The 20195-nt window shown below is 35.3% G+C and overlaps 3 protein-coding genes across 4 annotated transcripts; 1 reads left to right on the forward strand and 2 right to left on the reverse strand.

Annotated features, from left to right (window-relative positions):
* Window positions 1-24: 24 nt before the first annotated feature.
* EMC7 (ER membrane protein complex subunit 7) lies at window positions 25-6836 on the reverse strand. 2 transcript variants are annotated; one of them, XM_019054285.2, is made up of 5 exons: window positions 6503-6836; window positions 5356-5614; window positions 4488-4562; window positions 3260-3445; window positions 25-2070 (listed from the first exon to the last, which is right to left on the reverse strand). In XM_019054285.2, exons 1-4 carry the CDS (start codon window positions 6751-6753, stop codon window positions 3293-3295), a joined length of 738 nt encoding a protein of 245 aa, XP_018909830.2. In that variant the 5' UTR covers window positions 6754-6836; the 3' UTR covers window positions 25-2070; window positions 3260-3292. The 2 variants fall into 2 exon arrangements, with proteins under 2 accessions (XP_018909830.2, XP_018909829.2); XM_019054284.2 differs by having other exon boundaries at window positions 25-3445.
* A 64-nt stretch (window positions 6837-6900) lies between these two features.
* On the forward strand, window positions 6901-12827 carry Arl1 (ADP ribosylation factor-like 1). Its single transcript, XM_019054286.2, has 4 exons — window positions 6901-7086; window positions 8559-8775; window positions 10198-10309; window positions 11229-12827. Exons 1-4 carry the CDS (start codon window positions 7083-7085, stop codon window positions 11436-11438), a joined length of 543 nt encoding a protein of 180 aa, XP_018909831.1. The 5' UTR covers window positions 6901-7082; the 3' UTR covers window positions 11439-12827.
* Window positions 12828-14693: 1866 nt separating this feature from the next.
* On the reverse strand, window positions 14694-19902 carry LOC109039053 (uncharacterized). The gene is made up of 3 exons (XM_019054384.2): window positions 19348-19902; window positions 18095-18192; window positions 14694-16651 (listed from the first exon to the last, which is right to left on the reverse strand). Exons 1-3 carry the CDS (start codon window positions 19487-19489, stop codon window positions 16583-16585), a joined length of 309 nt encoding a protein of 102 aa, XP_018909929.2. The 5' UTR covers window positions 19490-19902; the 3' UTR covers window positions 14694-16582.
* Window positions 19903-20195: the final 293 nt, after the last annotated feature.

Here is a 20195-nt window from a genome sequence, read left to right on the forward strand (position 1 = left end):
AATGAGTTATGGTTTGAAAATGTAAAAAAAAAAACACACTTTATTATCTCTTTTGATACCTTGCAGATTTGAGAAACTTACAAGCTATAAAAAGTAAACAAGATGAAATCCTAAATAGAAAACGCAGCATTTCAACATTATCAACCAATTGGACTTACTTATGAATAACAAAATTAGCTTATGCAGGAACAAAAAATAATAATTGATTCCTAGAATTTAAAAATATTTACAGTAGGTACCTATTCATGCATAATACTTTTTATTATAACCAAATAGAAAACAGCTTGTTTTTTGTTTTCTATTTAGTTAGCAAAATCCAAAATTCTGACTAGCCTCATGGAACAGTGTCTGCTTTAATGGTTAATAGTCCAGGCGCCTGGTAGCTAAAATGAGGCTACCTGGAATTTTGGGTACACAGCGATCTTTTTGGCTTACTTTATGTTTTTTGGGTCGCTGAATCCGAATCTGAAGTTTCCGCACGCGTATCTGGTGAGCATTTTCCGCTATTTTGAAAAAATGGCCTAAAAAGGCCTTTTTTTGCGGTTTTTTTGATATAGCGGCTACGGATGAGGAAAAGTCCCGGATTTAGCTAATGTTTTGAATAGCTGACAAAATTTGGAAGAAAATGGTATATGAATATGCTAGGTTTGCTCAAAAATTGAGGAACCTCGGATTTCGGAACTTTAGAACGCTTCGGAACTTGGCTGACCGCGGCGAGCCGGATCGCGCGTTGACGGTGTGCGCCGCGAAAACGTGAATAGGCGCGATGTTCACGATGCTGTATCTTCCTCAATTTTTAAGCAAACCTAACATATGTATACACCATTTTCTTCCAAATTATGTCAGCTATTCAAAACATTAGCTAAATCCGGGACTTTTCCTCATCCGTAGCCGCTATATCAAAAAAACCGCAAAAAAAAGGCCTTTTTAGGCCATTTTTTCAAAATAGCGGAAAATGCTCACCAGATACGCGTGCGGAAACTTCAGATTCGGATTCAGCGACCCAAAAAACATAAAGTAGGCCAAAAAAATCGCTGTGTACCCAAAATTCCAGGTAGACTTACCAGGCGCCTGGACTATAAATGAAATGCCTAATTTCAAGGCAAAATGTGCAATCCATCCCACTATCAAACATTATGGAGCAAAAAAGAAAAGTCATCACTTTCGAAAACTGCCTTGCAAGCAAAGATTTACCTCAAGTTTGCCACAAACTACAAATTAGGTATTTTTTGCACTGTTGATGAATAAAATGACTATTGGAGAGTCTTAATGACAAGACTCAGTATTCTGATTGAATACCAGCACTTGATTTTCTTCAGGTTATTTTTCTGAAGGTCATTATAGACTGAAGTTGAAGGGTCAAAATTAAGGGACATTATGACCAAAGATTGATAAAGATGAAAAAAATCAAGCTTTTCGAAGTTTCGTTCACTTAGAGAACTTCACAATCCTTGCACTAACAACCAAAAATTATGTCTGGCATTATGTATGAAAATAGACACATACCAGATATAATACACAATAGACATAGTAATACTCTTTTCAGTAGACTTGATTCGTGGTGGACAACCAGATAATTAAAGCACCACAAGGCATGATCAATCGAGCCTACTGCAATAGATAATTGATCTGATATACTTTTTTATTACTTTTATTAGCTGCGTTAAGCTGCTACACCACCACTGATGGTTGGGGGAGAATGGACAAAAGTGATACCCTACACTACAGAAGATAATCAGGGGACATTTCCAGACTATTTTTGGAAGATTTCAAGGTCCCACTGGCAAAAAATGAAAAATACCTATCAATCAGTTAAACTTGAAACTGTTCATTTTTGCGTACAAGATAAAAGTTAGAACCAATCACTTCTGAGCATACCTTTATTATAATCTGTACTTACAGATTAGACACAGTAATTAAAAGGATGTTCCACGCACACAGAGAATTGCAGAGTCTGATTCTGATGCAAAATCGCAGGCCCCAGGCCAGGCTCACCAGAGAATTATTCCCATTATGTCCATGCCTGCTTTTTACATGCCGGAGTGCCCATTCTACATGAACCTCCTGGCTCTGGTTGTGGAAAAAAAACAGTATTACCTTAGCCATTATTGGTAACAAATTATTTGGTTCAACATCTTAAATTCCAAAAAAAAAATGTGATTATGTGTACTCACTAAATATCATGATCAAATTCAATATTTACAGCTTTTCGTTGACATTAACTGATGGAGAATAAATAGTGCCACATAATGAATGATCACACTTAACACAGAGTCATGTAAAACGCATTACACATTTATTCAGAGGAGCTGACCTAGCGAGAGGAAAAAAATAAATTTGAAGTGCTCGACCTCAACTCTTCTCAATAGACAATGGAAAAGAACAGGCAAGATGTAATAATGCCATAAAATGAGGGAGAGTTGAATTTGCCTCTTTCCGGGCAGAGTATCAGAAATGCTAGTTATGCTTAGTTGCTATGTGGCCAGATATCTTAATAATTCAATATTGTTTTAATTTTTTCTTTACAACTTTTGTTCATACTCTCATGAAATAGAATTCAGGGAAAAGTCTTGATAAATCAAGAAGTATTGAGGTAAAATTTTCAAGTGATTCTGTTCATTACATTTTTTACAAAATTGACAAGTTTGGCCACAAAGCATTTGAACACAAATGGCGCTCCAGATTTTCTTTATAGAAGGTGATGGTTTGAGATGAAAGAATCGACGCACATTAACGATGATATGAACTCATTTTCTTTTAACAGGATGAAACATTGAATAATTATAATGTCTATTGCCAACTCAACCACACTCCCTTTCTGTTCTCATAATCAAAGACTGTAGTGGCCAGGAATTTTCGGCACTTAAAATTTCTGGAGACAGTACACAAGAGCTCAAAGAAAGATACAAAAATTTATTGATTTGGACAGACATGGGCTCTTAAAGAGGCACTAATTTGTCAAAACTTGAAGATAAAAAAAACAATGAGAATTTTGAATGAAAGTAACCTTGGTCTTGTTTAGTGACCTGTAGCTGCAAAACTTTTTAGCTACTTCAAATTGACTCATCTTCCTTCTAAAAATTTACAGTCAATTGGTATTTAAAGGTAACTTTTATGACCTTGAACAAGGGTTGATCTAAAAGTTGCCTTCACTTGTATAAGATTAACTTTTGCAGATTAACTTTTCAGAAATGCAATTGAGCTGCGCGAAGTTGTGATAGGGACTGATCAAAACAAGTCAGACTGTCTCATTACTTACTGGCTGGAAATGTTCAGAGTGTCCCCTTGATTATTAGCTCTGTTTGCTATTTTCTGGCTTTCCTTTCTTTGCAGATTTGATAGCTTTCGGCTTCTGCTTATCAGTCTTGCCACGCAAAAATGATGTGATTGCCTCTGACAGCTCCGGCATATCGTAGTTAGTGAGATTGTTGAACTGCTCCATTTCCTAAAAAGTAACAACAGCAATGTAGGTAAAATGAAAAATACAAGATAGAAAAAAGAGACTTGTATCCATGGAAAGAAAAGACAAACAGCGTTGTACCAAGGACAAGTAAGATATCTTTACGAAAAAGATGGCTTTTCGTTTGCCAGGAGGTAAGTTGTACTTATAAGCAGTATTAGGAATATAATGAGGGGGAAGCACCTAAGAGCACCTCATGAAGGAGGGCAAAGTGAGACATCTCACCAAAAAGACATCTAGGACCTCTCCAGGAATACTTAATTGGGAGATTTAGATGTCTCAGGAGCAATTTTTAGTTGTTCTTACCCAATAATTTATAGACATAAAACTTTAAAGATGACAAAAATGCCATGCGGTTTTTTTCTTTAAAATCTTTTGCATTTTTCAAAGGAGTCAGATGAAATACTTATTTTCAAAGCAATCTCTAGATCACGCAGGAACCCAATTTTAAATATCCCAATTTGGTATTGATATTTGATACTTATTAATGAAAATATTAAAATTTGCACTTGATAATTAGTTGTAGTGTTCAAAACAAAAAAGTTGGGTCTCCTATAGAAGACACCCACCACACAAATCTTGAGAAGCACTTTTCCAGACAATCTGTTGTCGCTTTGATAAATTTGCTACCTCCAGAACATGGGGTTTACCCAATGCTCCCCTTTTCTTGGTTCATGACAACTGTCAGCAATTGGTTGCAAGATTCAGATAAGTAGGATGGTCAGATCATAGAGATTATGCATTCAATCTGCTTTTAGATTTCTTTATTGAGTTTGCCAGTTACAGGCCAAGTTACAGCCACTCTGTTGATACCGTGACCGGCAACGTAAAGGTCTGATTGCCTGACCTGAAAGAGGGCCTTATAGAATGACTGGAGGAAGTGGAAAAGGGGAGGGATCACCTACTAGGTACTGGGCGTCTCGAGATTTTTTTACAGAAATGGTGTGTTGGGAATCTCCTGCATAGGACCTAAAAAATGTAACATATAAATAAAATAGATGATAGAAAGTTCTGAAATATTTCATACTTTGGCAGTTTCTGGATCGTTGAGCATTCGCGGGAGGATCATGATAAGAAGTAAAGGTGATACCATCATCAAGACCTGAAATTTAAAAAAATGGAACAGACATCATAAACTTGAAGTGGGGACAAATAGATTGAAAGTAAACAGAATCTGCAGAAAATTGTGTAAGACGCTTTCCTGGGTCAGACTTGGGTTTGACACCATCTAACTGAAGTCCTATTCTATTTTGATTTGGTGTTTTTCCATGTTTTTTCATTTGTTTTGGTGGTCGGGGAGTGGCCAATAAAAGTATTAAGTTAGTAATTCTTTTAAGTTGTAATTTAAGTTGTTTCAAGTTGTACTTCAAATTGCTACTCCACAGCACGAGCTAGGATCAGGGTGGAGATAGAACATTTCTCTAATTATTTATGTTTTTTTTTCAGAATGAATGAATCTAATCTAATCTGATCAAATCCTGAGATTTTATACCGCCTCCGAAAACTACTATTAGGCTCCTTCTGTTTGAGACCAGAGAGTTTTATAAGCAGTTGATTTACAAAGGAATATATCCTTGCAAAATGGAAAAACATACTCATTTTATTTCTTATTTTTTACTCCGAATACTTTTATTTGGATTTTCTTGCAGTGTTGGTGGGTGTTTTGCTACTTGTGAAAGTTCCGAAGAAAAGACTTCTTCATTAAAGGTCTCTTCCAAAATTTCTTTTGCCACCTCAGAAATTTTTTGAGGGGCAGGGCCAGATGTATTCCTTTGGTTGAAAAATATAAAAAGGTATCGACTACAGAAGTTCACCCTTGTGTCCTTTATGGGCTGAGGAGGCTGTAACTTAAGAGAGAGGTAAATAAAGCAAAGTGAATTAAAAACGAATATTACCATTGGATTAAAAAGGAAGTCTGTAAGCCGCCACTGTTCTCTGATTTTGAAATATCGGTGCTGACCTAAAGGCTTCAATTTCAAAGGATAAGGTAGCTGATTAACCAAGGATGTTTGTACATAATTTACTTTCCGAGCCCGGATTTTGCCTTTTGAATTTATCTCAACACGAACAGGTTCATACACAAAATTTGGATTTATGACCTCCAGCACATATGACCCTGATGGTAAGTTGCTGACGACAAAAGAGCCATCTTCCCTGTAAAATGAGCATGTGAAATAAGTTTTACAAGAAGAATTGAGAAGAAGGCGTGAAATTCAAGTAAATTTAGAAATTGTCTCTTATTACTCTTTTTTACTCTTATTACATTTTATTGAAAATGCTCCCTGCTTGTATCACTTGTAGCTTCCTTTCCCTTGTACAACTGATGTGACTCTGACTGTTATTCGAAACTAACCAAGATGCTCCGGAGAAAGTGCCCATCTTGCTCATAGTGCCATGGGCTTTCAGTCTAAGATTTTTTGTGTTTTTAAAAGTTGAGTTCATTGTTTAAATCACTACTCATCATGGATACCTACCACATGAATGTATGAAATGACCTGATGAGTAGGTAGTCCTGATAAGGAGCGAATCTATTTATTTTTGTATCACTATACAGTTAGCAAACTCTACAATCTGATTGGTAATGCCAAATGGAAACAGTCCATTAGTCCACCATTTGTGGATCCATGGCATATTATTAATCTAAGTTCGCGTTTCATCTGCCGGGAGAATAAGAAATTTTCATGGATGAATAGCATGCTGTAGATTCATGCAAAGTGTCAAGGATAGGACAGCATTGAGGAAAAATGCTTTAAACACTGTTTATGAATCCATGACATGCCGTCAAGCCATGTAGTATCGGTTCCAATCCTTGACATGTTGTGGATTCATAAATGGTGACAAATGAGTCTTAGCCATGAAAAATTTTCTGGCGACTTGTCTCATACAGGCTGTAATTAAGAATATATCTTATTTGTGAATTGGCTTAAAATGGCTTCATGTTTCAATCATGAGAATGGATCTACTTTTGGCAGAAAAAATAGTGCCCGGAGAATTGGAGGAATTTTTGGTCAGCACTAAGATAAAAGCGTAAACGTAACTTACTTTAAGAATCCCATGTAACTGCCTTCTTTGACCATAACTTTGGTATCTGCTTGCCAATTACTAATATCCATGGAATATCCAATTGGGGGAAATACTTTGCCTTCGATGTCATATGTGTCGAGACTTTCTGCGTCTACAAATTCTGAATAAGTAGGAGTTATCACTAAAAGAATGGCGATTAAATTGTAGAACAGATGCACTACCATTTTCACTCGGCTTAAATTGAAAGGACTCTTGCGATAAATGGACATTGCTCCTGGAAAAAATTGTAATTATTCAGATCCCTACTAATCACAGTCGTTATCAGTATAGTAATCAGTAAATCAGTACAGAATTTTGAGGTTGTAAACAAGCATCGGTGGCTTGGATGTGGTGAGTGATGAAAGCTCGTTAATTTTTTGTTTACAAATCAAGTGCTCCTATCTTTTCGCGAACGTGGATGTTTAATGATTATTGCAGATCAATTTAAGTGGTAAAATTAGCATTATGGTGTAGAGTTAAAGAAGTTCAGGTGCAGCAAACTTACTCTTTTTGTTTCAATTGATCCACCGTTTTGGATTTTACCTCTCAAGTGTCAACTATGGGTTTGTATTTACGTCATCTATTAGCTTTTAGGTTAGGAAAAATCCGGTCCTTAAGTCACAGCTTTTATCCGAATCCTTGATATACATTCAAGCAGCCATTCTCTAACCAATTTGCTTCTCAATTGTTACCTCTTTTGTATTTGTTAATCAGCTTTGTCGATTACTCAACACACTTTGCTGTATTTTATGATTTTATCAAAGCCTCTGGACCCGCTTCCTCCCTATATTGTCTCACGAAACCGCGGGTTTTTCTACTGTACACAACCTTACAACAAATGAAAGGAGTAAACTAAACTGCTGTCTCAGTTCAAAATACAATGTGGAAGAATCTGAGTCTGTTTCTAGTCACCTTTACGCCACCCCTCAATTGAAATTGTGAGACTGCTGAGAGTTGGTTAAACATTCCTCCAAAAGCAACAAACAAGAAAATCGGGACCTACAATTTTCTTTCTCATTCTTTTTCTGTTGAAAATGTTTGACAAACCTTATTAATGAAATCAGTTTGAGATCAGACTTCAGATCTTCAACTGCTTATTTACAAATGTGTCAGCTACTGCATTTAATGTGCACATTTTAGTGTCTTCATTTTCGGATCCCCATGGAGGGTAATTCCATAGGTAAAAGCTTCAATCTTCGGTAATGAAGAATTAAGAGTTTTGAATTTTCCATCTGACACAGCTCTAGAACAGAGAATCAAACAGTATTTGAACTTATTTACCTGAAATGGAGGTCTAAAGAGAACACAAACTATTTGAAAAAGATATAAATTTCTCTTTGCATTTATCATGTTGATGCCAATGTGAGTGAGAACCTGAACTAAGTAAGCATAAATTTTAGTGAAACATTCAGCATCGATTTTATATAGACCAAATGAAGGAGAAAGGAACTATGCATAGTTTACCTAAGGGTAAATTGAAATTAAAATAGTTCTGGTCATAATGTACCGTACATTTAGAGAGATCCTTCATTTTTACCTCAAAAAATAGAAAATGTATTCATCAAAAAATCGTTTTTCTGTCAAAGATTCTGAGTCACAAAAAACTATTCTGAATGTGAAAATGTGTGTCTTTCCTCCTGCTGAACTTGGTGCATATTTTGAGTGGCGGTAGCCACGTTCGGGCAAGGCACTGCTTACATACTAAGAAGCAAACTGGCCCGAGAGATGCACTGTCAACACAGTTACATGAATCTTGCTTGTTTACGTTTAATTAAATCTTTAAAAAATAGATAGCCCTGCTTGGATGCACTCTGTCACAATTTTCAATATAGATGGATCTATTTTCTCAGCTGTTAGCTGTTTTGCCTAGCTTCATGATGGCTGCTCTTGTCGTGATTTGCTCATACGTTTTTTAAAACTTTTGTCACAATCCAAATCTGATTCATTCTGAATACCTTTTTATCAAGTAATTGTGCTTATTTAAGCAGCTGGTTGTAAGCAATTCATAAAATTGTCTTTTTCTGTGTTTCTGCAGGTGGGCTCTTTAGTTACTTCAGAAATCTTCTCGGAGGACGAGAAATGAGGATCCTTATCCTAGGTTTAGATGGAGCAGGAAAAACAACTATTCTATACAAATTGCAAGTTGGTGAAGTCGTTACAACCATACCAACCATAGGATTTAATGTGGAGCAAGTTACTTACAAAAACCTCAAGTTCCAGGTCTGGGACTTGGGTGGCCAGACAAGTATAAGGTAGGTAAAATCTACCCTTTTTTAGTTAAGTAAATGAAATGATGATAATAATTAATGAGTGTAACAACTTTCAACAATTTTAACAGGCTCTAGGTTTGCAAGACTTGTCCACGGCCTGTCTTTCAATCAGTTCTTATCCGAAAACGTTATTTTTGTGAAGAAAATCTAAAAATAAATAAATATATTTTTCTTTTACTTTTACTTCAGTCAACAGGGTAATAACAGGGCTTCAATATCCAAGAAAACAGGCACATTTCGGCACCAACTTTCAATATGTTTTAAGATCCTCCCATCGTTAAGTAAATTTACCCACTTCTCTATTGCTCTGTGCTCAAGGTATTATTTTTCATGGTGTATTTCTTTTTTTTCCAAGTTCTTGAACCATCTCTCATTTATGAAGTCTCTCAGGAAAGTGCTCCCAAATAATTCCTTTGGGGGGGGGGGGGGGGGGGGTAGTTATACTTGTAAGTGATAGCCACCAAGAGCAAATAATCTTCTTGGTGATCAAAAAGGAAATTGGAGAATAGATTTATTGTCATTGAAAATGTGTAAAATGAATGTTACGTGTAACCACTGCCTCAGCTAAAAGAGCCAAGTTAATATCCATAACTTTTTGCTTACATTTTTGGATCCGTTTCCCACCTTCTCAAGTTATGACCCTTTTTGTTAGTATTCCAACTCTAAAGAATACCAGAGTAAACTTGGGATCTCATTACTGTTACTTACATCGTAAACTGTTCTGGATTACCTCTGTGGTGGTCATGACTTGTAGTAAGTGGCCTGTATCATGAGCATATTCCGAAATTTGCTGTTACTCAGAACATGCCACTCTAGTATTGTGGCATTTTTACATTCTCCCAAATTCAAGCTTAAATTATGAAGGAAAGGGTTTGTTCAGAGGTGCAGGAAATGTTTGATCATGCGGTCGGGCATAAAAATATGAAAAAGTTCCATTAAATGTGGAAGGAGTGAAAATTTTTAAGGGTCAAAAGACAAAAGTCAAAAGTAAAATGGAAGAACGAGGTCATCTCTTTTGAAATCAGAGGAACATTTTGCGGAAAGCCAGCCTGAAAATGTGGAGGTTTGGAAGATTCTGCAATTTTGGGTTTGATCCCAAACAGAGGCATAGAACGGAGTTAAAGGGTCTAGACCCTCGCTACTGTTATGAAGTAAAATTTCATGTTGCAAAAGATAATTCTTTAGACTTCAGAAATTTTGTACCTTTGGAACTCTTTTGCATCACATGCAAATCTCTATCCTTGCCACCAAATCAATATCATTTGAAGGAAAGAATATCTCAATATATTGGTTACTGAATGTGATTCAGCTATTTATTCCGTTGCATTCTCATGTACTTTTCATTACCAGCAATAATAACCTATATCTATGTTACAACGAATACCCACTTTTTTCTTTTAATAGACCATACTGGCGATGTTACTATTCAAACACAGATGCTATTATCTATGTAGTAGACTCAGCAGATAAAGATAGGATTGGCATCTCCAAGGATGAACTCTTGTACATGCTCCGGGTAAGTTTTATTCCAAACTTTTGTTTTTATCATTGTCCAAACATTTTTCATACCTCCTCAGTACATCTTTTGACGACCTGTTGATATATTAATCAAACAATTTCATAGTGGAATTCAACCAAGAACTCCATTCAATCTCTTCCAAGAGCACATTTATCTAACGCACTTATTTTTAACCATCATCTAATTCAAATCCGGCCCTTTATCTCTGGAAAAGAACCTACAGCCCCTCCCTCACGTTTTTTTGCTTTTTTGGCAAAATATCAGAGATTATTCATGAGATTCCCTCCCTCCTCCCCCCCCCAGTAAAGAAAAATGACACCATTTCTTAGGTTTTGATCATTGTGCAAGTCAAACATAGTTAGAACTTAATTCTTCTTTGCCCATTGTCAAGCAATATAACAGGATTTTAGGTTTACGAAAGTTCCTACATATGTACATGGAAACACTAGAATATAATAGTTTACGGCACGTAACGTTAAATGTGTAGGAGAATGAGGAAATAAGACGCGCGTGGATCGGTGTGAGAATATTTATTCGAACACTAAAAGAACAACAAACACCATGGTCAACAAGGCTGGTGTAAGCGAGACTAGCTGCGAAAAGTGAGAGATGTGAGACTGACTTTGGCCGGTCGTGCCGGTGGCATATATACGGGACTGCAGGAACCTAGAAGGATCCAGAGGCGCTGAGATACGGGAGTGTGTGGCGTTGGTGGAACAATAAAGGAAGCCTTGAGAACCTTCTGGGAAAAGGCTCCGCGCGGCGCTTGGCGGGGCGCGCAGTTGCCAACTCATGAGCCACGCTCAGGAGCGTGGCCTGTGTGGCGTGGACACCACAAATGTTCCATGCTTTTGAGATTATGAGATCCTGTTGATTTTAGTTTCGCAAGGTTACCTTATTGTTCCTTTCATTTCAGGAGGAGGAGTTACAGGGTGCAATTTTAGTTGTCCTTGCCAACAAGCAAGACATGGATGGTTGCATGAGTGTGACAGAGGTATATCAGGCTCTAGGACTGGATGCACTAAAAAATCGAACATTCCAAATCTTCAAAACTTCAGCTAAAAAAGGGGAAGGGCTAGAAGAGGCAATGGACTGGCTGTCTAATGCTCTAACAAGCAGAAAATGATTCCTAAAACAAATTTCCTTAATTTGATCCTTGTTAATTGTGAGTTCCGTCTCATAAAAAGTTCTGTAAAGTATTGCAAGTGTAAATAAATATATATTTTATCTATTTAAAATTTACTGTGAGGATAGATTTTTATGTATATTTTACATAACTTATGAAGAACACAGTGGATATTAGCTGTAAATAGGGGCCCGTTTCGTTTTTGAATTTCGTGTAGCTCTACTCTTGACTTTTTATCAATCTTTTCTACATCTTATCCTCCTTTTTAATTCAGTTTTGTGTTGTTTTTATTTCTCTTTTGTATATTTTATGATCTACATCTAATGTGTAACCCGGAATAGAGGAAGTTTAGTGAAGAAAGTATGTTAGTATGTATTTGGCATAACTCAAGTTCTTATCAACACTACGGTGAAAAGAAAAGATAGTCAATTCTCTCAACCTGAACAAGAATTTTGTCAGTGAATTTCCGTGGAGTAATAATTACTCAACTTATCATTTTGAGTTCTCTCCTACACAAGAACTTTTGAATATTCATCACGTCAAGAGAATGCACAGATAATAAATCTATTTTGACTGTCTAAGATATTGTAAACTTTTAATACGACCAAAAGTGTTAGCTCTGTGTAAAAATATTTTTCTTCATATAAACAAAAGCAAATTTATCATGTACTGAAATACAATAGAGGATTTTTATTCAGTGCTGACTCAGCTGAATTCATTTTGCATCAAAGGGAAAAAAGCAATTCCTTCCTCAGGGTGTAACAAGTTATCTCTCAAAAAAGATTCACTGAGTATAATGTTTCTGAGCTTTACTTATTTATTATTATTATTAATTTTCTCTTTCTTAGCCAGAGTTGGAAAAGAGACAGCAGTTATTATAGATTTTCGACCAAATAAGATTGGCCCATCTTTTTCAGTCAGCAATTTATCCCAAATTCCATGGTATGGGGCTAAAACAGGTTTGATAATTTTGTCAATAATATCACCAATAAAAAAGAAGGCAATCATACAGGTGTCATGTTACATGATAACGTTTTTTTTTCAAGCGGAACATTGATTAAAATTTCTTTCAGTGTATACTTTTTCATAGTTCATGTGGGCTCACAAAACAAATTTACCTTTGTTTTTCCCTCCTTTCACAATGTGTTTGATTCAAACTGAAAACCTTTAAACATGTGTAATGTTGCATTTTTACAACTTCACCACCAATTCCCACTGGTAGGTGTGCTTTTTTGTTTCGTATACTTCTCTTCATGTTTTTTCCGAAGAAAATACACTATTTTTATTCCTTCCTTCCATTTTTCTTCTCTTACTTAATCCATTTTGAATTTGGATGCCGAGTTCATGTGTTCACTACTAAATTTTAATAAAGAAGCACACTTTATTTAATATTTTAGTTTTTATTTTCTCAATCCTGCTAAATTTTGGCAGATAAAGCCATTTCATCCACCTACCAAAAAATATAATAACGAAAAAAATATTTGCAATTAAAAATAAACTGGCAGTAAAGAGATGAAGATTATTGTTCTAATTAAAAATTTAAAACCGAAGTATAGGCACCAAAGATAGGTAATTAACTGCTATGTACTTATTTAATCTTAACTCCTAGAAAAGGAGGAAATCCATCGATCCTTTTACTATTAAATTTTTAAGCAGATTTGTCTAGCTATAGACAGGTAGACTAATATAAAAAACACTGTATTTATTTACTAGATTAATCTATCATCAGAGTATACATGTGTATCTCATAAAATAAAAAAAAAAGAATAAAGTTGACCTAATTCTCAATCTGCAAATAATTCAACAAAATATTCACTTTAGAAGAATAACCTATTATTTTTTGAATAAAATAATTATTTAGCCCCATCAGACCACCAAAAACTGTTGAACTAGCTGTTATGAAAAAAAAAATCTTGAAACAGAAAAAATTTAATATGACAAAATCAGTGGAATTAGTTTTATTAAAGGAGATAAAATATGGAATCTCACCCACTCGAATTTTTCAAAGATTGGAATGAGCCAAAAATTAGAGAAGTACCTACTCACTTTTAACTGCATAGACATTGACAGTGAAATTCCCAAACGACGCCAAATCTCATTTGCGATGTTTTAGAATCTCAGTTCCCATCCTATATTTTTGAGGAGGAACAAATCCGCAACATACCATGAAGTTAAGAGAAAAATTTTCCTTTCACAGAAGAGGAAAATCACAGAAGTTTTAAAGAAGTGACATTGAGTAGTTTCTCTTTTAAAAAAATTGAGAGTTGGGGAGCTTTACTTTTACCATTAATTTTCGTATTGTGTATGTCTACCAAAACTCAAAAGTAAGTTACGGACACCAGAGTTTTTTTGGAACTTTTTCCTTGGGACAAGGCAGTTGCACTAAAAATCTCAAGATCCGAATCCCCTCACTTGTAGGGATCAGAATTTTGGACAGGGATGGGCGGATTTTGGACTTAAGGTATCCATTCAGATAAAAATTTCAGGACTAATCACTTTTGAAAAAATTTTTCAAAATGTTGCTACTTCAAAATCTTGTCTTATAAAATCAGGACGCCCCTATTATCTCCCAAGAGGCGCTGGGGGAGGGGAGAGACTTCAGAAAGATGAAATTCGGATCCCTCGAGGTCAATTTCCTATTCACCTTACAATGGACCCCAAACTTATTCGACCTGAAACAACTGGACCCTGGAACCAGCGGTTTAGATCACCCTCTACTTTCTTGAATGTTGGTAAAAGGTTAAGAGGATTACATGAACGGAAAAAAAAGGACAGGCTAAAGTTTAAAAAAATGAGAAAATTTATTTTCATAAATGACAAGGTTTCGGTTAGACATACTAACTCAAAAAAATACTTAAAATTTAAATTAATTATACAAATACAAAATAGTAAAAAAAAAAAATTAGTACGAGGAGAATTCAATGGTAACTAGCATTTTGATTGAATTAAAAGTAGAATTAATGAGTGTGCCTAGCGACGCAAGATTAAACATTATCACATATAAAATAAATCAATAATCAAAAGTGCACACTTGAGAGAGAACAGTATAAAATCAATTGCATGATTTTGTTTCTTTCTTTTTTTCTAATGAGAGATCTAGACTGATGAGAGGAGAGAATTGCTGCTCGGAACTGAAAGCAGTGAGAAAGGCAGCTTAGGTTACTAATAGAGAATACCACACTAGTAGTTGATAAATCTATGATATTGTTGAATTATCAAACCATAACAAGTTGGTGGGTTTTTATTTTCTTTATAATAATGATCTTCTTTTTATCTTCTACCTAGTGTTGGGGAGTAGTGAAACACTTTCTGAGAAAAATTGTTGGTTAGCATCTTCAAATTAGAATGTTTTCAAAAAAACAAATTTAAAATGGTTGATATTAATCTTCACAGCTGTAAAGAATGCGATAATTTTTTCAGATGCAATCATACCGTCGATGTATTGACAAGTTCATCATTTCTCCATGCCTTCATTTTTATTGAATCTCATTCCTCTTCTGCTTCTATCACTATGAAATATTCAAGCACCTCCTACAGTCAAATACATGTTGCCACTTCAGTATGTTGGCATCCGAAAACTTGGCAAAGGTTACATTGGCACAAAATTAGGGGCATAACATTAACAGGTTATAAATATCACGGCACAGACGGAGAATCAAGTGAAAGTGACAGAGAAAGTTTGTAAGACATTTTTAATCAAATACTCAAGAGTGAGGACGACATTAAAGTCAAATTAGATTACTAATAAAATATTCTCCTTGTAAGTCTTTTTTTACTGAAGGGGAGAAAAAAAGGAGTCATATCTGGAATTTGTCTAAATCATACATTTCCAAGTGTTTGAGTTAATGAATTTTAAATGCCTTTCCTTCATTATTGTTTTTTTCCCTTTCTCCTTTTTTCCCCCGTAAGATGGCAAATCTACAGGTATTTAAATAAATAAATAAAAATAAACCTGGATGAAGAAATAAAAATGACATTAAGTCTTCAAAACCTATGAACTGTGGCAAGCTGATTTTTTTTTTTACAAAATAGCTGGAATCATGAGTGTATTGTAGTGACAATTATGGCAATGTTATGAAGAAGGCAACACTGCATACTTCAAAATGTAATAAAATGTCCTAATAAATTTAGCTGCATTCGAATTGTTTATAAATAGATATGTATTAGCATGTAAACCTGAATAAATAATAATGATAAAAATAAGATGAAAAACCAACCAAACCAACCAAAGTTTGTGTCACAGTGAAAAAATATCGATTCTAGGTACATTAATTAGTTGGGTACATGTAATATTGTCAATGAATAGACTACAATCAGGTCAGGATGAGAATACATAGATTTCAAAACAATTTGCTACGTAAGTACTTGTTAGTGGGAGACTACAATGTGTAAGAACTAAGAAAACTAAACTAATCAGGTCAATTACAAATAGGTACTTACATCAGAAAATATTGATATGTAAGGAAATGGGGGAGGGGATTTGTAATGTTGCGGTTTTGTTATAGAAACACCACAAATGAGACAGGAAAGACAAAAAAACTGTACGGGGCACCATTTTGCAATAAGATAAGAGCTGATGTCATTTGCGCAAAGAAAATTTAAGCTCAACCTAAACTTGAACTTTTTTGAGAAGGAATAAGATTTTTTATCTCTATACATTGAATTTTTACCAAAATGTAAGGAAAAGTCAGAAATACCAAACATTGTCACATCTTCAAGAGGATTAAAAGGATAGCATTTTGCAGAAAGGAGCCGGAAGCATTGCGAAGTTGTCAAGATTATGCAACTTCTGTTGTCTTATAAGAAGAACCTGATTATTCATTAAGAGTTTCTATTTTACTTTCTAAAAACTGTAAATTTAAAACAGAAATTACCATGTAAATTTCATACTGTTTCATGATTTCAGTAATTTCATTACACAGGATGAATTTGCACAATCTTAGCATCATTGCAATGCTTCTGGTTCCTTTTTGCAAAATGCAATCCAAAAGATCTACTGTTTAGCTAAAATAACGATAGGAAAAGTATAAAAAGCATCGGTTAGTTTGAGAAAATTATTTTACATAAATAAACACAGGGTAGTAATATGTAGAAAAAAAAAGAAACCACGTGTAAAAAATCAAGGCAGCAGTTTTCTGGTTACATTATCCAAGGACCATACCAGCGTTGTTAGTTTCTTCTACTTTGTTCATTCGGTATTTACAAGATTTTTGCTGGGAACAATTGAAAATTGAAAATTAAACAACACCCAAATAATAAATTATGCATATGATTAAAAAGTTTAAAAAACTTCAATTTAATTGCATCTATTGAAAATGATAGTAGGTATAGATGCATGGTATGCTGATACAAATTGGAAAACCTTTTGAAGACTTTCTCACTTACAATAAAAGTAAAATTTCCGAAATACACAAAAATTTATATGAAAAAAATCAGCAAAAAAAAAATCAGCAAAAAAATTTGGCTAAATTCTAAAAATTACTTGTATTAATGTAAAATGGAAAGTAGAATGTAATATTTGCCACTCGTGTAAGTAAAAATGTAAAAAATTGTATGCAAAAATTTACACCGACTACATGATCAAAAGCTTGCAAAAGCACAAAATGGCGCTATCACCTACTTAAAAAATCAAGGACTTTCTACTTTGTATATTTTTACAGTTTTTTCTTCTTTCATTAAAATTTTGTTGAGTTTTTTCTCACAGACACTCAATGCTATGAGGGAATTGTTGCAAACAGAGGACCCGGAAAGAAATGCTTAAAAATGAAGGGATTCAAGGAGAGATTTTTTCATAACAATTTTGAAGATTTGTAAGTTTATATTGTGAAATTTAGTGTATCCTAGACTAAATGTGATCAAATGATTCTTGGTTGAAAGTTGTCTATTGTCAACTTCTTTTTCAAAATAAGTAAGCAAACAGGAAGCAAAAATTTTGCAGCGGTCAAAAGCAGCACTGACAGGGAGTGCATATCAATGGCCGCGGTCGAAAAATACATATTTAGATTGCAATGTCATTAGTCCCTACACTTATTTGGATCTTTTAAAGGATAACAAACTGACTGTTTCTGTTGAAATTTTATTCAGATTTTCTTCTTTCATTCCAAAAAATGGATATAAAATTGCACAGAAACATTTGGTTTGATTTTCCTTGTAGAAATTGAAACAAATCCAGAGACTTTTAAACGTTGCGATTGAGATGGGTATTTTGCGTATCCAGTCATTCAGCGCATGCTATGTTCATTGGTGGTTCTAAAAAATGTGCACACAGAGGACCTACTAAACTCATTCTTCTTCCCTGTCATATACCCGGCAACAATTTTTTCCTTAACATCTTGAAAGGGGCAAATTTTAAAGTTCTTACCTACCTGTAAGAAATGTTCATAGCTTTATGGTGCACATTTAAGCGATACTTTTAGATCACGAAAAATTTTGGGCATCTTTTTTCCTAAAAAATTAATGATGTACTTATTTTAGTACTGTACTTATTTGAAATGTAAAGGTAGTAAACAAAATTGAAAATTTTGACAAAGAAGATGCCAGCCAGTCTACACATCCTCTCACTCTCCCTGTTTCTCTACTTGAATTAAGAGGGCTACACATAACAATTTTTTTTTTATGCCTACGCTTGAAAAACAAAAAAATACAGGGATACTTACATTATCCAAGCCTCGATAATTCACACCGGAACACATTTCGTTATATGTTCGTTTCCTGCCTGCTAAAATGCTCCTGATGCTATGTTCTGAGTTAGGCACTGCAAAAAAAAACCAGAAGTAACTATCAGAGAAAATTACGAGGTCCATCTGGCTAGGAAATAATTTGGGAACATGTTGTTCCACGATGTGGGCAACAAGCATTAGTCACACCTATAATTAGCCCCTCTGCTTGATCATGAAGACTTGCTTAAATCCTTCATCTCACCATGGTTTGTCACTCATGAATCATCTGTGATAAATAATGGAATGCAACAGAAAAAATGCTTCGATTTCATTTTTTAGAATTTCGGTTTGAGCTTTTTTTAAGCAAAAGTAATGCCTACAGTCTGGGCAGGTAGGGAGAAAATCTCATTTTTCTAGACGGATGAGTGAGAAAAAAAGAGACCGACAGAAAGGGAAGCAAAATAAAACATAGCATCTATCGCCTCTGGCAAAAATGCTAAGACAACCAGATGTTGAAATAACCTTATATTTTAATATTAATCACTACATGAGCTCTGGATGTTTTCATCACCATTTACGAATTAACCTTGCCTAAACAATGAAACTGAGCTATAAAACCAGGATGCGAAAATATTTAGACGATATAATGCCTTTGCATCACACTGTCATTCAGCTCACGGCAGTTTAGTACTTATCTGCACTGATCTGGCTCCAGCTGAATACAGGTTGAGGATTCTGTTATAACTTCCTATCCAACTGTATACTAATTCGGAAGAGTGTATGATTGGTTTCATGCCTGATAGGAGCATTGTCTTGGCTTGATCAAGGGGCATGACTATACATATTAAATTTTACGCCATGCAATGATAATTTCTTTCCACATTTGTCTTGTACTCAGGTGATTCTTACCTTGTCAGGCATTCAATGTTGCATACTTCATGCTGTAGCAGGTTCACTTTCTACCGCACTTATCAATACCAAATCGTATTTTCCTCTTCAGTTGGCTAGTTTTGATTATCGGTTTCATTATTTAATCCAACCTCCACTTGGGCACAGTAATCAAACTGTACTTAGTTCAGTTTAAACTAGGTGACATTAGATACCTTCTTTGTCTTGTGATGTGTGATGGAAAGTGAACCCGCCGAACAAAGTACGTACCTATACAATGAAACCACGTGAGCTATATTGCTGATAATTATACTTAATGTCCTTATGGGTAACATGTGATACTAGAGATTCAAAATGAGTACCTTGTTGATTTTGGTGTTCAGAGCTTAGATTACGAGGCAAGTAACCATAATAGCCATTGGAAGAGTGATATATTGTCTTGGCAGGATTGGCTTCAGAAGTAGGGCATCCCCAACATTTAAATAACTGTTTATCTACTTCCATCTCACAATTTGCGTTGGGTTGATTGCGAAATTACGTCTCTTGAAGAGCGATACTGATGTGATTTCGGCGTGATGAACAGCGGAAAATTGGATCAGCAATTGGGCACGAACACACCGCCGAAACGAGGATGAAAGACACAGTAAACTATGAAGATAAACGCCTTTCCAGCGACTTTAAAAAAATGTCAACTCATTAATAGACACAGTTGAAGGAGAAGAGGGAATGGCGATTCATTTGCCCTCAATACCGGTGAGCAGTTGTGAACGTAACGAACAGACGAACACGAAGGTAATCGAAAGGCAGTTGCACTTTGCAGCGGATGGTTTACTTTACTTACTCGGTTGGCGGTTGGGTCATCTGCTGGGTTTACTGAACTTTACCAGGGACGAGTTCTTGAAGCCCGTGGCCCACTGTCAAATGAACTCATCAAATGCAAGATGGCGGAGATGCGTACTGGTTTTCGCCAGGGACCAGTTCTATAGGACCCTTGACTCCCGTAAGAGTCAATGTAAAAATTCGTGAGCAGGTACTAGTGCTGCTATCGCGCGTAGGATCCTCGCAACTCACTGCTGTTATCAGTTGTTGGACTTCATTAAAATCCATAGGATCGCGTATAACTGCGAAAAATCGAATTTTTCTTAGTACTCTTACATGCGGCGGGCCCTTCCTTGTCGAAAGGGGTCGAAAAACGCCAAAAATATACTTA

The sequence above is a fragment of the Bemisia tabaci genome, chromosome 4 (assembly GCF_918797505.1).
Source record: "Bemisia tabaci chromosome 4, PGI_BMITA_v3".
In the NCBI taxonomy this organism is placed as follows: domain Eukaryota; kingdom Metazoa; phylum Arthropoda; class Insecta; order Hemiptera; family Aleyrodidae; genus Bemisia; species Bemisia tabaci.

What these genes read in the sequence shown, in the direction of transcription:
- EMC7 (XM_019054285.2), bottom strand. Translation starts at nt 6,753, where the DNA reads ATGTCCATTTATCGCAAGAGTCCTTTCAATTTAAGCCGAGTGAAAATG. An exon ending in ACTTCCTTTTTAATCCAATG is followed by an intron (nt 4,563 to 5,355) that starts GTAATATTCGTT and finishes TTTAAATTTCAG; the next exon opens with GTCTTGATGATGGTATCACC. An exon ending in ACGATCCAGAAACTGCCAAA is followed by an intron (nt 3,446 to 4,487) that starts GTATGAAATATT and finishes GTTACTTTTTAG; the next exon opens with GAAATGGAGCAGTTCAACAA.
- Arl1 (XM_019054286.2), top strand. An exon ending in GGTGGCCAGACAAGTATAAG is followed by an intron (nt 8,776 to 10,197) that starts GTAGGTAAAATC and finishes TTCTTTTAATAG; the next exon opens with ACCATACTGGCGATGTTACT. An exon ending in AACTCTTGTACATGCTCCGG is followed by an intron (nt 10,310 to 11,228) that starts GTAAGTTTTATT and finishes CTTTCATTTCAG; the next exon opens with GAGGAGGAGTTACAGGGTGC.
- LOC109039053 (XM_019054384.2), bottom strand. Translation starts at nt 19,489, where the DNA reads ATGGAAGTAGATAAACAGTTATTTAAATGTTGGGGATGCCCTACTTCT. An exon ending in TGAACACCAAAATCAACAAG is followed by an intron (nt 18,193 to 19,347) that starts GTACTCATTTTG and finishes TTTTTTTTGCAG; the next exon opens with TGCCTAACTCAGAACATAGC. An exon ending in ATTATCGAGGCTTGGATAAT is followed by an intron (nt 16,652 to 18,094) that starts GTAAGTATCCCT and finishes AATTGTTCCCAG; the next exon opens with CAAAAATCTTGTAAATACCG.